Genomic DNA, 12,774 nt, shown 5'->3' with positions numbered 1-12,774 from the left:
GTGCAAATATTATTTTTCATATATATATATATACTAGTAATAGAGCCAACGTCCAAGGGACGTTTGCCTAATTTAGATTTTTTACAAAAATTATATGATCTTTTACGAAAGAAAAAATGATTAATAAATTATCTAACAAATTTTAGCACCGGTTTACTGTGCACGTTTGCCACATTGTCTAATTGAAAGAAAACAACATTCTTGAAAAATAATGTCTCCAAACAGCAAATAAAGTATGACTCCTTACATGCAGCACAAAATCTTGAATAAATTAGTTGTTAGTTTACAATCATCAAGATTCAAAGAGTATATAAGATTGATTTGTAAATAGTCTATTGCATAGGAGCATAAAATCTAATATAAGCAAGAATTTATGAATTTTCATCTTTCTCTACTTTAATAAGAAAAGTTTGTTCCAATCGCAATATCTCCAAATATTTCTTTTGGGTTGATCATCTGTACGTGAAAGATCAATCATAATAATGTGTTAAAGCTTTGCATGTAAGTTTCAGCTCTACAAATTGACCGTGTTTGATGGAAGATATTAATGCATGCATGCCATGCTACCTCCAACCATGCAGAAGATATAGTGAGCTTGTATAAAGCAAATCCACTCTCCCTATTTCAGCTCTTATATTTTGGAAGCCCCAAAAATATTTTAATTGTAGAAAAGAGGAATGCTACACAACCTCCCATCCTCCACACATCACATTTTTTAAAAAAATTTTAAATTTTTTAAATTTTTTTTAAATTTTTTTTTGAATTTATTCTTTTTAAACTAATTCAATTTTTCTATTAATTATTCATATATTAAATATTTGATAAAAGAAAAAATAAAAAAAAAATTAAAAAAAAGTGTGGTGTGTGGAGGTTGTGTAGATTTTTTATTTATTTATATGGTTTTACTTTTTTAAAAATATTTAGCAAAATTTTATCATTTATTTAATGATGAAATATTAGTATTTTATAAATTAAATTTGATAGTTTATATATGATATGATATTTATATTTTAATTATCTATTTTAAGTTAGTTTAAATCAGTGTTTAAACTTCTACCATTGGATCAAATATGAGACTTAAGATGAAGAGTTGAGATTTAAATCCCTAAAACTTTCATTTTCCCCTCTCTTTCCCTTTCTCCCTCTCTCTCCTTCCTCTTCAGAAACCACACCTTACCTCTCTCTCACCCGATCTCCTCCATCAAGCAGTCCAACGCCACCCTGCGGTGTCATCGACTACCTCATCGGCTTTCCTTCACGCCGGCGACCAAACCCCACCGTTGAAGCCCTTGGCAAATCCTCCCTTAGTCGCACGCAAGTAACCAGAATTGGGTCTCAACGCACGGGTTCTCCACCCTTGCGCCACCGCAGCTCAGCCCCAGCTCCACCAAGCACCACTACCAAGTTTCCCTCACACTATGGACCACTTCCATGGAACCTACCACCCGTAACTCCTCCCTAGCCCCAACCACACAGCCCCTCTACACGCACGAGTTTTTCCCCGTAGCGCCGTCGTTAGCCTACCCCACGCCACCGCACCACCACAACGGCCTAGATCCGCCGCCTACAGCCCACAATGCCACCACTAGCCTTTCACAGCACCTCCCCTGCTCCTCCATGCCCAATCGAGCCTCTGCCTCTCCTTGCTCTGATTTTGTGAATTTATACAATTAGTATGATTTTGTACAATTCGGATGATTTTCGGTGATTTTGTAATAATCCTACGGTGATTTTGAGATGATTTACAGTGAGGTTGGTCTGTGCTTGTTGTGAGGTTGTATAGATCAGGGACATAAGTGGCAGAAGGAAGTGTATATTGTTCATTCTTGTTCATCAACCGATAGACTCTTTTAAGTATAAAGAGATATTGACAGTTTTTGGCAGCCGTCTGTGTGGGAGATTGCTGTATTTTGTATCAGATAAAGGGTTTAGGATACCGAAAAAGAATTAAACAGTTTTTCAAATTTGTGATCAAAATATAGAAAATGATATATAAAATCCACTTTCCTTCTTCGTATATTATTTTTTTCAATTTATAAAAATCTAAAATATATAAAAGTTTCAAAAATTCTTTCAAACAAAAAAAATTACGAAATGGGCTCCCCCTTCTTGATTTTAGTCTCCTCAATAAAGCATTAATAGTAATGCCATGCCGTTAAAGCATTATTAGTTCGTCTCCTTGTCGCTCTCGTCATCATCTCGTGCGTCCCTACTATAAATAGGATGATGTTTGGTGTATTTTTCCTCCTCCTTTCGACATCATTCATGCCTCAACTCAAAGAAAGGTAACCAACGGTACAACCCTGTCCATGATTCCTTCTCCACTCGCCAAAAGGTGTTTTTCCTTTCCTTATATTACTTACTATTAAGGTTTGATTGATCATTTCATCTCATATAATTATTATAATTTTTTTAAATTTTTATATAAAATATAATAAATAATTCAACTTTTTAAAATTTTAAAACAAAAATAATATTAAAAATTTATATTATAACAAGATTTTATTTAATTTTTAACAAAATATATCATCTCATCTCATCTCATCTGAACTGCGTAACTAAACGAGACGTAATTTGCCAAAATAAAAATAAATAAAAAAAAATATTCCTGACACTTTAACAGTAAGAGTAAGGTTTTTTTTTTTTTAATTTGACATGACTTGTGTCTTTGAGTATTTTAAATTTAAGGCCAATGGTCCTATATGTAAATAAATGATAAAAAAAAACATTGATATGGATTGATGTTTGGTGCTCCCGCTTCGTCGGTCGAGAGTCCCACTACTTTCTGGTAGGACCTCATTTTTTGTGGCCCATGGCTAAGCCACTATCCATGTCAGCCACATGCCAGCAGCCTTGCCAGCAATGTCAGCCATGCCTATAGCCCATGCCATGGACCAGGATAGTCCACCCATGGGCTCATGCATGCCATGGGTCAACTTAGCTCATACTAACTATGTTATTACTTATTGTTTATTTTATTTTAATTATTTATTTTCCAAATGACCTATTGAGAGTTTCCAAGTTGTAATTATTATAAATATGATTCCTAGTCTTTGCATTTACATCTTTTGGCAAATTTCCTAGACAATGATTATTTTGTTTAGGAGATCAACAATCGATGCTAGGCACTTGGACTTTTTGGGTGCAATTTGTGAATCTCAAATAGAGGATCACACCTTAAAATTCGTGAATAGGTGTGGTTCATTTATCTTGTTCTTGCAACTTGGTGCAATTCATAAATCCAAGTTGTTGTTATCCTTGTTTTTATCAAGTTATCAATTCATGAGGCTTATTTCAACTATTGTGCAATCTGTGAATCATTAGTTGATTTGTTACCTTTTGTTCATTCAAGTTCTTAAGTATTTCACTTTGTTCTTGAGTGTTCATCATTTTGTTCTTGATGTTCATTCTTCAATTACTTTTTTAATCCTTCCATACCCTTATTCTCGACCACTAAAGTGTTTGCCACTTTCCATAAATTGTTCCCATCATCCAAGTCACCCTAGCCATAATTCCCACTTATCATTCTCGACCACTAGTGTTGCTCTACTTTCCATAAGTGAACAATTTCCATAATTGCCCTCCATTCTTCACAAACCTTGACTTAACCTAAACCCTAATTGCCTCCCATCTTTCCATTCCTTCACTTACTATAATCAGCCATCATAAGTCTATCCTCCCTCAAAACCTAGCTGTCCACCTCAAGCCCTATAAGGTAAACTCATTCCTTTTAGGAGTCTTGACTTCCTCATATTCAAATTCAAATCCCATTTCAAATTCCTTAATTTAAGGAATTGACAATCACATTCAATCCCTTAAAACACTCTTCCTAAAATCTCTCTAGTCAACTATTGATTTGCCATCCTAACTCAAATTCGAATTCCCCTTTTTCCTAAAGATTCCCTCCATCTTGCAAACCTTCCATATCCATTTCCAAATCATTAAAATCTAGCCAACCTTCCAAAGACCAAGTGTTGCCCCAATCCGTCCACCTTAGCCAATACCAAATCCAACACTTACCTAAAGAGATTCCTACCACTTAGGAATCTTTCCTTAATTTTATCCTAACCAATCCCTAAACTCTAGGAATAACCTTAGACTCTTTCAAACCAGTGTTGTGAATTTTGTACCATACTGGCCAATACAGCCGAAATTTTTCGTACCGGCTGAACTACTATATCTATTTCGTATAGGCCAAAATACCGGTACCGGCCTCAATTTCGGCCAGTTTTTTTTTTTCAAACTACAAGCTTATTTTTTAACCCTCAATTCTGACTAGACTATTTATAATTTATATATATGTATTTATATATAATTTATTTATATATAGACTATTATTTTGGAATATAATTTTGGAATATAATTTATTTATATATCGACTATCCCGAAATGTTATCCCGAAATGCTATTCCAAAATGGTACCGGTACCGAAATATTTCGTTCCAGTGCCTTGACCAGTACGGCGTCCGGTACGGTATTCAAAATATTGCTTCAAACACCATTCATCTTCATCTACTTACCTTATCCAAATTCTATCTTCCTCATATTATCTTTAATCAATCCCTAAAGTCAAGGAACAACCCTAGACTCATTTAGCCACCAAACTCTAGCCTCACTCTTCCACCTCATTCCCAAACCATAGCATCATCCTAAACTCCAACCCTAAGGCCACTCTTCCAAATCTCGAAATCCACCCTAGCCACCTTACAAAACCCTAGCTATACTTCACCATACCAACCTTAATCATCATCCAAGTGGCCCAAACATCAAGAGCACCCTTCAAGCCACCCACATTGCATCAAACACTCATAATCAACACTTAGCCTACCCGAGTTCATCATCATCTCCATCATTTCATCACTCAAACATCATCATTTTGTTGAAGGCCAATCAAGTTGGCAAGGTCACTCGGTCATCATCCTCACCAAGGCAAGCTCGTGGTCCTTATTGTTAGGGACAAGACTGAGGTCCCTAACAACGCCACGCAACATCAAGATATGAGACTTACGATGGCTGGAGTAGAGTAGTCTATCCATTATTAGTTTAATAAGAATAAAAATAAATAAATAAAAAAAATTTTAAAAAATAAAAATAAGCATGATGTATAAGATGACGAGTAGCAAAACTTTATTTTAATGTAGATATTCATGTGGAAAGATAAATATTCAGTTTTTTTTTTATCATTTATTGGATAGAAAGGATCATTGGTTTCGAATTTAGCATATCCAAAAAGTGCGAAATAAAAAATAACACTAGTTTTAGTTTATGCGTTATGGGCCATGAACTCAAACGTGAACTTTTGGCCCATTATGGGCCCATGCAAAGTCCATCAGCCCATTATGCCGCCCAAGACCAACCACATTGCCAGCGCGAGTTCGTTCTCCGAATCGGAATCCCGTTGGATCAAACGCCGAAACCCTAACGAAGAAAGACCTGAACAAAATGCTTTCGTTTTCTGGTTAATCCAAAAAGTATCGGAAGCATTATCCCCTCAACAAGACCGTTGCTTTTTCTGAGTGTGCGTATATATATATATACACATATATAAATGGACATGGACAGTGGAGGCAAAGGAAGAGACGAGGAACAAGACGGCATGTCCGTTCATTCTCCTTGCAAAGCTCCCCTTTCCTCTGCTTCTTCTCTCCCCAAGGCATTTATCCCTCTATCTCGATCGATATGTATGTATATGTATATGCGCTGCAAATTGGATGTGATTTTAATTAACTTTATCCTTAATTAGGAGGAATCACAGGTCGAGTTGGAGCTTAGATTGTTGGAAGCGCTGGAAATTTATCCCCCGGTTAAACTACAAGGTAGGTTTATCAATCCTTTCGAATTTTCAATTTTTTGTATTATTTATACACATTTCTCTGTGTATTTTCATTTCCAGCTGAACGGTTATTTGTTTTTCAGCTCCTCCATTTAGAAACGAATTGCGCTGTGCTTGAAAATGGCATAAAATAAGAACGCGCGCGCGCACACACATATATATGTATATATGTATGTATGTATGTATGTATTTTGCATGATGTGGTTTTGAGTACAATGACGTGAATGAAAACATTCCGTGACCATCTCACGTTACTTGAGATAGTTAAAGAGTTCAACTGTTTAACGAACTTTGCATACACTGAAATGTCCTTCGCAACTAATGCACGTTATCTGCTTGTACTTTGTGTTACTCTGATAGTGAGGATTCTGGTGGTCTCCATTGAGTTCCGAGCCAAAATCATAGTATACTTTTAATTTTTAATTTATGGCAAAAAAAAGTTTGCCGTTACTTACTGAAAAATAAAATTTTCACGTTCAACCTTTCAGCAGCTTGAGTATTTGCATGGTGATGGGTTTGAGATGCAACATTTTTTTATAAGATTTTTTATATGTATGTGATACTTCCCTATAGAAACCAGAGAATGAGGGGTATGTATATAAGGCTTCCTAACCCCTAGTGGTTGGTTCAAGTGGTAAAGGCTTTGGGCTTGGGGGTATGCTCCCCCTAGGTCCAAGGTTCAAATCTCCTTGGGTGCAAACAATCTCTAGGAGTTATCGGACTGGGGGATTTTTCTCTTGAATTATCCAAGGTGCACTTGAGGGAAACTTCTTGCCGAGGGCTTGTGCACCCTCAGGATTAGTCGGGATGCTGTTCTGGACACCCGGTGCCAATAATATATATATATATATATATATATGAGCAATGCTAGATACAGTCCCCATTTGGGGACTGCAATGCAAGCTTAGGCAATTTTATCTTTAATTTTTTTAAAAATTACAAAACTATCCCTCCTGAAATGATGCTTTTTCTCATTTAATAAGGGGTCTGCACATGCAGTCCCCAAGTGGGGACTGCAAATAGAATTTCTCTATATATATATATACATATAAGGCTTCCTGGGAGAAACTTGGGAATGATTGAAAAACATTATTTTCCAATCAATCTTGCTGTCTCCATGTATTGCAGATTTCTCTGATATAAATAGATTGAAGCTTGACATGTAGAAAATCAACAATTTTTTGTACGACACTGATAATTTCATATTGTATCAAATGCTCAAGCAGTAAATTTTCCTCCTTTGCTGAGCTGCAGCTTTTGTAAATGATAATAAAGAAAAAGAGAGATGATAATTACAAGTATTGGATTCCACTTTTTGTGGAATTACATCATGAGTACCCACAAACTGTCAGTAGAGCCTGGTACATATAGTCTGATCACTTAAGTCAATTGAAGAGGAACTATAATAAACATTGGGTAAAGGAATAACTTTCATATTGTAGAGAAAATATGTTTGTTTATCGAGCAAAACAATTATTGTAATTAAAATTTGACCATAGCATTTAGTTATTATTTTGAGATGGATGAGCACTCAACAAATTGTTCCCATGCAGGAATACATCGCCACTTTGTCCTCTATGGTTTGATGGAATTTCTTCGGAAAAGGTTTGTTCCATTGAATAAATTTCTTTTGTTCGTTTCTATCCCAAGGATTTGGAGCATAGATTTTGGTAAACCTTCATTTTCTGGTACATTCTCTTACAATATGTACATTAATGTGACAGCTTTGACCGACGCTTTTCTTCTGATGAGGTGCTGCAGTTGCTGGATCGTTTTTACAACTTAGAAATGCTGGTATTTAAGTAGTTTAAGTGATACATATCTTTTTCTTTCCCTCTACTCGAATAAAATGTTATAGGCCCATAGCTCATTTCTATGTGCTATAATAAATTGAGGAATCTTTCTCAATTTTTAAGTTTCTGTTCCATTCTTCTTTTTCTGTTTGAATTTCTGTAATTTCTAGGATTGAATATAGGAAGATGATGAATGGGATCCCATATTGCTTGGGAGGGAAAAGTTTTTGCCTGTTATAATAATTCCAAAGGGCTCCAATTGTAACTTTGACTGGTCCTTTTTGTAGTATAGGCCCAAATGTGGCTTGGGCCTTCTTTGGAATGTTACAATTTCTAAGCCTCGTGTAAATTGAAAACTGTTTCATTTGTTTAATCAAGTTTTATAGTTCATTTGTTGCATATATTAAAATTCCTTTATTTTTTGGTTTAATGGGATTTTGGGTATCTGTGAATTTGTGCATTGCAATGCCTGATGACCAAAGTGATGTTTCATAAAATAAAGTGTAGCTCAGCCGAGGGTGTACGCATACATAAGCAAAGGTTCAGAATAGTAAGATGCTAGATGAAAACATTGAAATGATAAGAGTTCCACCCTGCCCCCTTTTCTTCTCTCCGAGAGTGAAAAATAAAAACCAAATGGAGACAAGTTTGATGTGTGTTTCTGCTGCTTACGCCTTGGACATCATGTATTTTTATCCTTTTGAGAGCTGATTATTTTGACATGCTGATCTTCCTGTGTGTGCGTTTTTCAATTTCAGAAACCAGATGACGAGGAGATGGAAATCCTGAATCACGAGGAAGATTTTTGCTTGCCCCAAAGTTTTTTCATCAAGGAAGAATCATAACTGCCAATTTTGGTATATGTATATGTTTTGTTTAAACTTGTTTGTTTAGCATATGGTATAGTACATGATCGCTGCATTCTTTCCCCCTCCCTTCTTCTGGGTGGGCTAGATTGTGTAGTGGTTGCTTTCTCTAACTTCCATTTCCATCTCTCTCTTTATCTTTAGGCGCAGACTTGATGGGAGATCGATGTTGCTTTTAGAAGGTCTATTGTGATATATTCCTTTTGAGTTGCCTCTCGAAGTATGGTTTTTGTAAACTTTTCCAACATCTAAATTAGGCAAAGAGTATATATTCCTCAAATGAAACTATAGTTGGTTTAAAATGTAGACAACTTGATATCGTCCTTCTGATGCGTTGTGCAGTCACATTTTGTCCTCACGAATTATCCCAAATTTCAAAATACAAATTCCTTTGTTAGTGATCCCTGATTGCGCATCTTTCAATTTTGTTTTTTTAAATTACTTTCTATAATTTAGAGAGAGATAATCTTTTAGACTCTTGAGTGCCACTAAATATTGCAATTTGGTATTTTGGGTCTAAAAAGAAATACAATAGGTGTATAATGCTGGATCTTCTCTAATTGTAATTCAAATCGTAAAAAGTGTCGGAGTATGAAAATGTAGAGATTTTAAATCAAAATAAAACAATAAAGAAAAAAAAAAAAAAAAAACTTGGAAACCAACTGCTATCCTGACATGTGATTGGTATTGGGCCATGAGAAACAATTCCACAAGGCTCAAGCAGTCAATACCGGTGAGATCTCAAGGCGTTAGTGGACTGACTTTATTGGAAGTTTCAAGTTTCATCCCGTTCCGAGCATTGACACCTCGAACACAGTCTAGAAATTTCCGACGAGAGGACCGGCGGCATTGCAAGACTCGGAATCAATTTTGTGGGTTCAAATCACGTTTTCGAGTTTTTTATATTTATTATCATTCGACTAATATAAATGCTTGCTTAAAAAAACAGGAGAGTATGAGTAAAAGAAGGAAGATTTTCAAAAGAAAGAAAAGCACAGAAAAAAAAATAAAATAAATATCCATTGCTTAAATAACACGCCTCGATGGAAAGCCAAAATAAGAGGAAAAATAAAAAAAAAGTCGCAGAACTGATTGATCTTTATGGCTTTGATTGTGGCCAAAAAGATCAACAAAATTTATAATATGTCCGAATTGCAAAGTCCAGTCCTCTTGCGAGAAAACCAAAGAAGCCGCCACCCTTACGAAGTAGAATGATTGATATATTATCCAGCTACTATTATCTCTCTCAGGTGCCTTCCACCCCCGTCAATGCTGCAAAATAGTTTAAACCAGATTTTTTTAGTAACAGCAATGGCAATCAGTATTTTGGTTCAAAATGGTGTATAGTAATCATGCAACCACTTGCCTCGGCTTCAGTAGGTTTGGACTCTTCGCCTTTGAGGTTGTCTTCACCTGCGTGAGAGCATTTACAAGTTAAAATTTAAACATGAGAGAGCTTCATGCATTTTGCTAATGGTTGGGTCTATTATACCTCCATCTTCAGGCAAATCAGAGGTCCAAAGAGTGAGGTTGTCTCTCAACAACTGCATGATTAGGGTACTGTCCTTGTATGATTCCTCACTCAAGGTGTCCAGCTCTGCAATTGCCTCATCAAAAGCTTGCTTGGCCAAATGGCAGGCCCTGCAAGTTTCAGTAACAACATCGATCATGACTTAACTAGCATGTAAATCTTTCGAATTGACGGAACAGATGACCAAGGAAAAAACATAATACCTCTCAGGAGAATTCATTATCTCATAGTAGAAGACAGAGAAATTGAGAGCAAGGCCAAGACGAATTGGATGGGTTGATGGAAGATCGGTGTTTGCAGTGGCTGAGGCAGCCTAACAAAAATATGGCAGGGGGGAAGATCAAGTTACCAGAAATAAAGAATAATACATGAAAGTTTATTGATTGGCCATTGGTAGAAAAGTAAGTTATGTCAAATGAACATGCCTCATATCCCTTCAATGACTCTTCAGCTGCCTCTTTTCTTTCCTGGTCAGTCTTGAACTCGGCAAGATAGCGATAATAGTCACCTTTCCTGCATTCATGCATAACACATCAAACACAAAACAATTTAACATTAAAAAAGCATAGATAATGGGAAGAATTTATAAATTACTTCATTCCATGACTCAGCCACATCTTTGACCACAGGAATAGGGGATGAATCAGAATCTACACTATTTCATGTAGACCACCACAATGGAGGCAGAAACAGTCACATATAATCTTTTATCAAAACACAACTATTCTCCTGGTGGTAATCCTTTGGAATATATTCTCTTATAATCACATCGAATAAAAGACTATCAATAAAGTAAAATTAATGAGCATAAAACTAAATAATTTCTTGAATTTCTACATGAGTTTTTTTATCAAGCAAGTGGCAAAATGAAGGAACATAACCTAAAAGTAACGTGACTCACATTTTGTAGTAAAAAACCGTGGCTTCTCCTGAAGTGGAAGAGGGAATCAGGTGCTTGTCTATGATAGCAAGAATGTCGCTGCAAATCTTGCAGAGCTCCTCCTCAACCTTCTGGCGGTAACTCTTAATAAGTTTAACGTTGTGCTCATTCCCCTTCGACTCCTCCTTTTGCTCGATGGATGACATAATGCGCCATGAAGCTCGGCGAGCACCAATGACATTTTTGTATCCCACAGATAGGAGATTCCTCTCCTCCACAGTCAGCTCGAGATCAAGTTTTGCAACCTTTTTCATACACTCGACCATTTCTGTGCCATCATCCAAATATGAAATTTCAGACAGAGATCACTCCTGTAATGTAACTGGAGAACAGTTTCCAATTTTAAATATCCCTTCCAATTGAATAAGGAAATACCTTTTCATTAATGTTCTACCTATCATGGCGATGTACATAGTACTAAATCTGGCAGAATCCAAAATTTTGACGAAGAATAAGTAGAATGAGCCAGAAAAACAAAGGCAGATGAATTTCATTTTAAGTGTATTACATAACAGCTACCAAACATTCGAAAGGAAGCTATACACTTACTAAAAGCCACTGGATAAACCTATTATTTCATCAAAAATATATTAAAATAAGCAGCCGCATTATGTATACACACATTTTTTTATAAGTATTACGTATACAGACCTTAATTAACCCGATCTTTACTCATTTACATGTCATTATGGCCAAGTACGTGTATTGTCAACCGCATCAGATATGAAAAAGTATTGTGATCAGAATTTATATTTTTTTGATAAGAGTGATCAGAATTTATATATCTATACATATAACTATATAAGGGAGTTAAATGCCAAAATTAGTTAAGATTTTAATGGGCTTAATGTTCATGATTTCCTTGTATCTATTTCTCCTTCCTAGCTAGATATTTTCTCTCTATAGATCCAGTGTACTTGGCTAAACCTATTGATAATAATAAATTTTTACTTATAAAAAAAAGGTGGTTTGCTTCTTCTTTAAGCATTATTGTTCTTTTTTGCCTTTCCCCCTTCCTTTCTTGTATGAAGAATGGTGGGCACTGAGAGAAAGGTATACCAGGAACCAAATACTTTTGTTGTCTTCGTCTTCCCGGATAACTGACCAAAACAATTAGTGTAAGAATAATACGGTAACAATGTCAATCAATAGTGTCGGTTTTTGGCACTGCGGAAAAACACAAGAAACTTCGACTAATGTGCCAATTTTCTCCTAACCGACCAATCTGATACGGTGACATCACCACGGATTCCATGGGGTCTCAAATCAACAAAACACGATAAACAAGATTTAATTCTTCCATCGACAAACCGATCCGATGAATTGCAGTAATGTAAAACAGCAGAAAACAAAACACAACACTTGGGTTCATCACCAGCATCTCCAGCCATATTTCCAAACAGTCAAGACATTCTCGCATTACTATATAGAAAAAAGAAATCCCGATTCCACGGGCACGCAGATAATTTTATACCATTAAGAAGGCGAATCATTATGCCGATGCATTACACAAATGGATCCAGAGAAACAAATAAATGAACAAGTAAAGAAATAATTTTTTTTTTTTTTGTTTTTAAATGGAAGTTGAATAGAGAGAGAGAAAAGAGAACCTTCATAACGCTCGGCCTGTTCGGCGAGCTTGGCCAAATAAACCTGGGTCTCTCTCTCCTTTTCCGTAGACATTTTTGCTCTTCTCGGAGAGAGATCAAAGCGAGATGACAGCAAAGAAAGCAGAAAGCGAGAAGCAGCGGAGATTTCGGCTCAGGGAAAATGAGAGTCAAGAGAGAATAACGAAATGAGAAGCTCCGAAT

The 12,774-nt window shown here is 36.0% G+C and overlaps 2 protein-coding genes across 4 annotated transcripts; one reads left to right on the top strand and one right to left on the bottom strand.

The window, feature by feature from the left end:
• Positions 1-5,365: 5,365 nt before the first annotated feature.
• Positions 5,366-8,890, top strand: LOC121245528. 2 transcript variants are annotated; one of them, XM_041143568.1, is made up of 6 exons: positions 5,366-5,653; positions 5,744-5,816; positions 7,387-7,438; positions 7,558-7,585; positions 8,385-8,483; positions 8,637-8,890. In XM_041143568.1, exons 1-5 carry the CDS (start codon positions 5,549-5,551, stop codon positions 8,469-8,471), a joined length of 345 nt encoding a protein of 114 aa, XP_040999502.1. In that variant the 5' UTR covers positions 5,366-5,548; the 3' UTR covers positions 8,472-8,483; positions 8,637-8,890. The 2 variants fall into 2 exon arrangements, with proteins under 2 accessions (XP_040999502.1, XP_040999501.1); XM_041143567.1 differs by having other exon boundaries at positions 7,558-7,627.
• Positions 8,891-9,475: 585 nt separating this feature from the next.
• LOC121245527 (14-3-3-like protein GF14 iota) lies at positions 9,476-12,774 on the bottom strand. Of its 2 annotated transcripts, none has more exons than XM_041143565.1 (7): positions 12,574-12,774; positions 10,925-11,231; positions 10,449-10,536; positions 10,227-10,336; positions 9,985-10,133; positions 9,859-9,905; positions 9,476-9,764 (listed from the first exon to the last, which is right to left on the bottom strand). In XM_041143565.1, the coding sequence occupies exons 1-7, from the start codon at positions 12,644-12,646 to the stop codon at positions 9,759-9,761; spliced, it is 780 nt and encodes a 259-aa protein (XP_040999499.1). In that variant the 5' UTR covers positions 12,647-12,774; the 3' UTR covers positions 9,476-9,758. The 2 variants fall into 2 exon arrangements, with proteins under 2 accessions (XP_040999499.1, XP_040999500.1); XM_041143566.1 differs by having other exon boundaries at positions 10,925-11,285; positions 12,574-12,744.

This window comes from Juglans microcarpa x Juglans regia, unplaced genomic scaffold (assembly GCF_004785595.1).
Source record: "Juglans microcarpa x Juglans regia isolate MS1-56 unplaced genomic scaffold, Jm3101_v1.0 JmScfU0050, whole genome shotgun sequence".
NCBI classification, from domain to species: domain Eukaryota; kingdom Viridiplantae; phylum Streptophyta; class Magnoliopsida; order Fagales; family Juglandaceae; genus Juglans; species Juglans microcarpa x Juglans regia.
The sequence above is the reverse complement of the archived record's forward strand: the minus strand, read 5'-3'. Positions and strand labels throughout refer to the sequence as shown.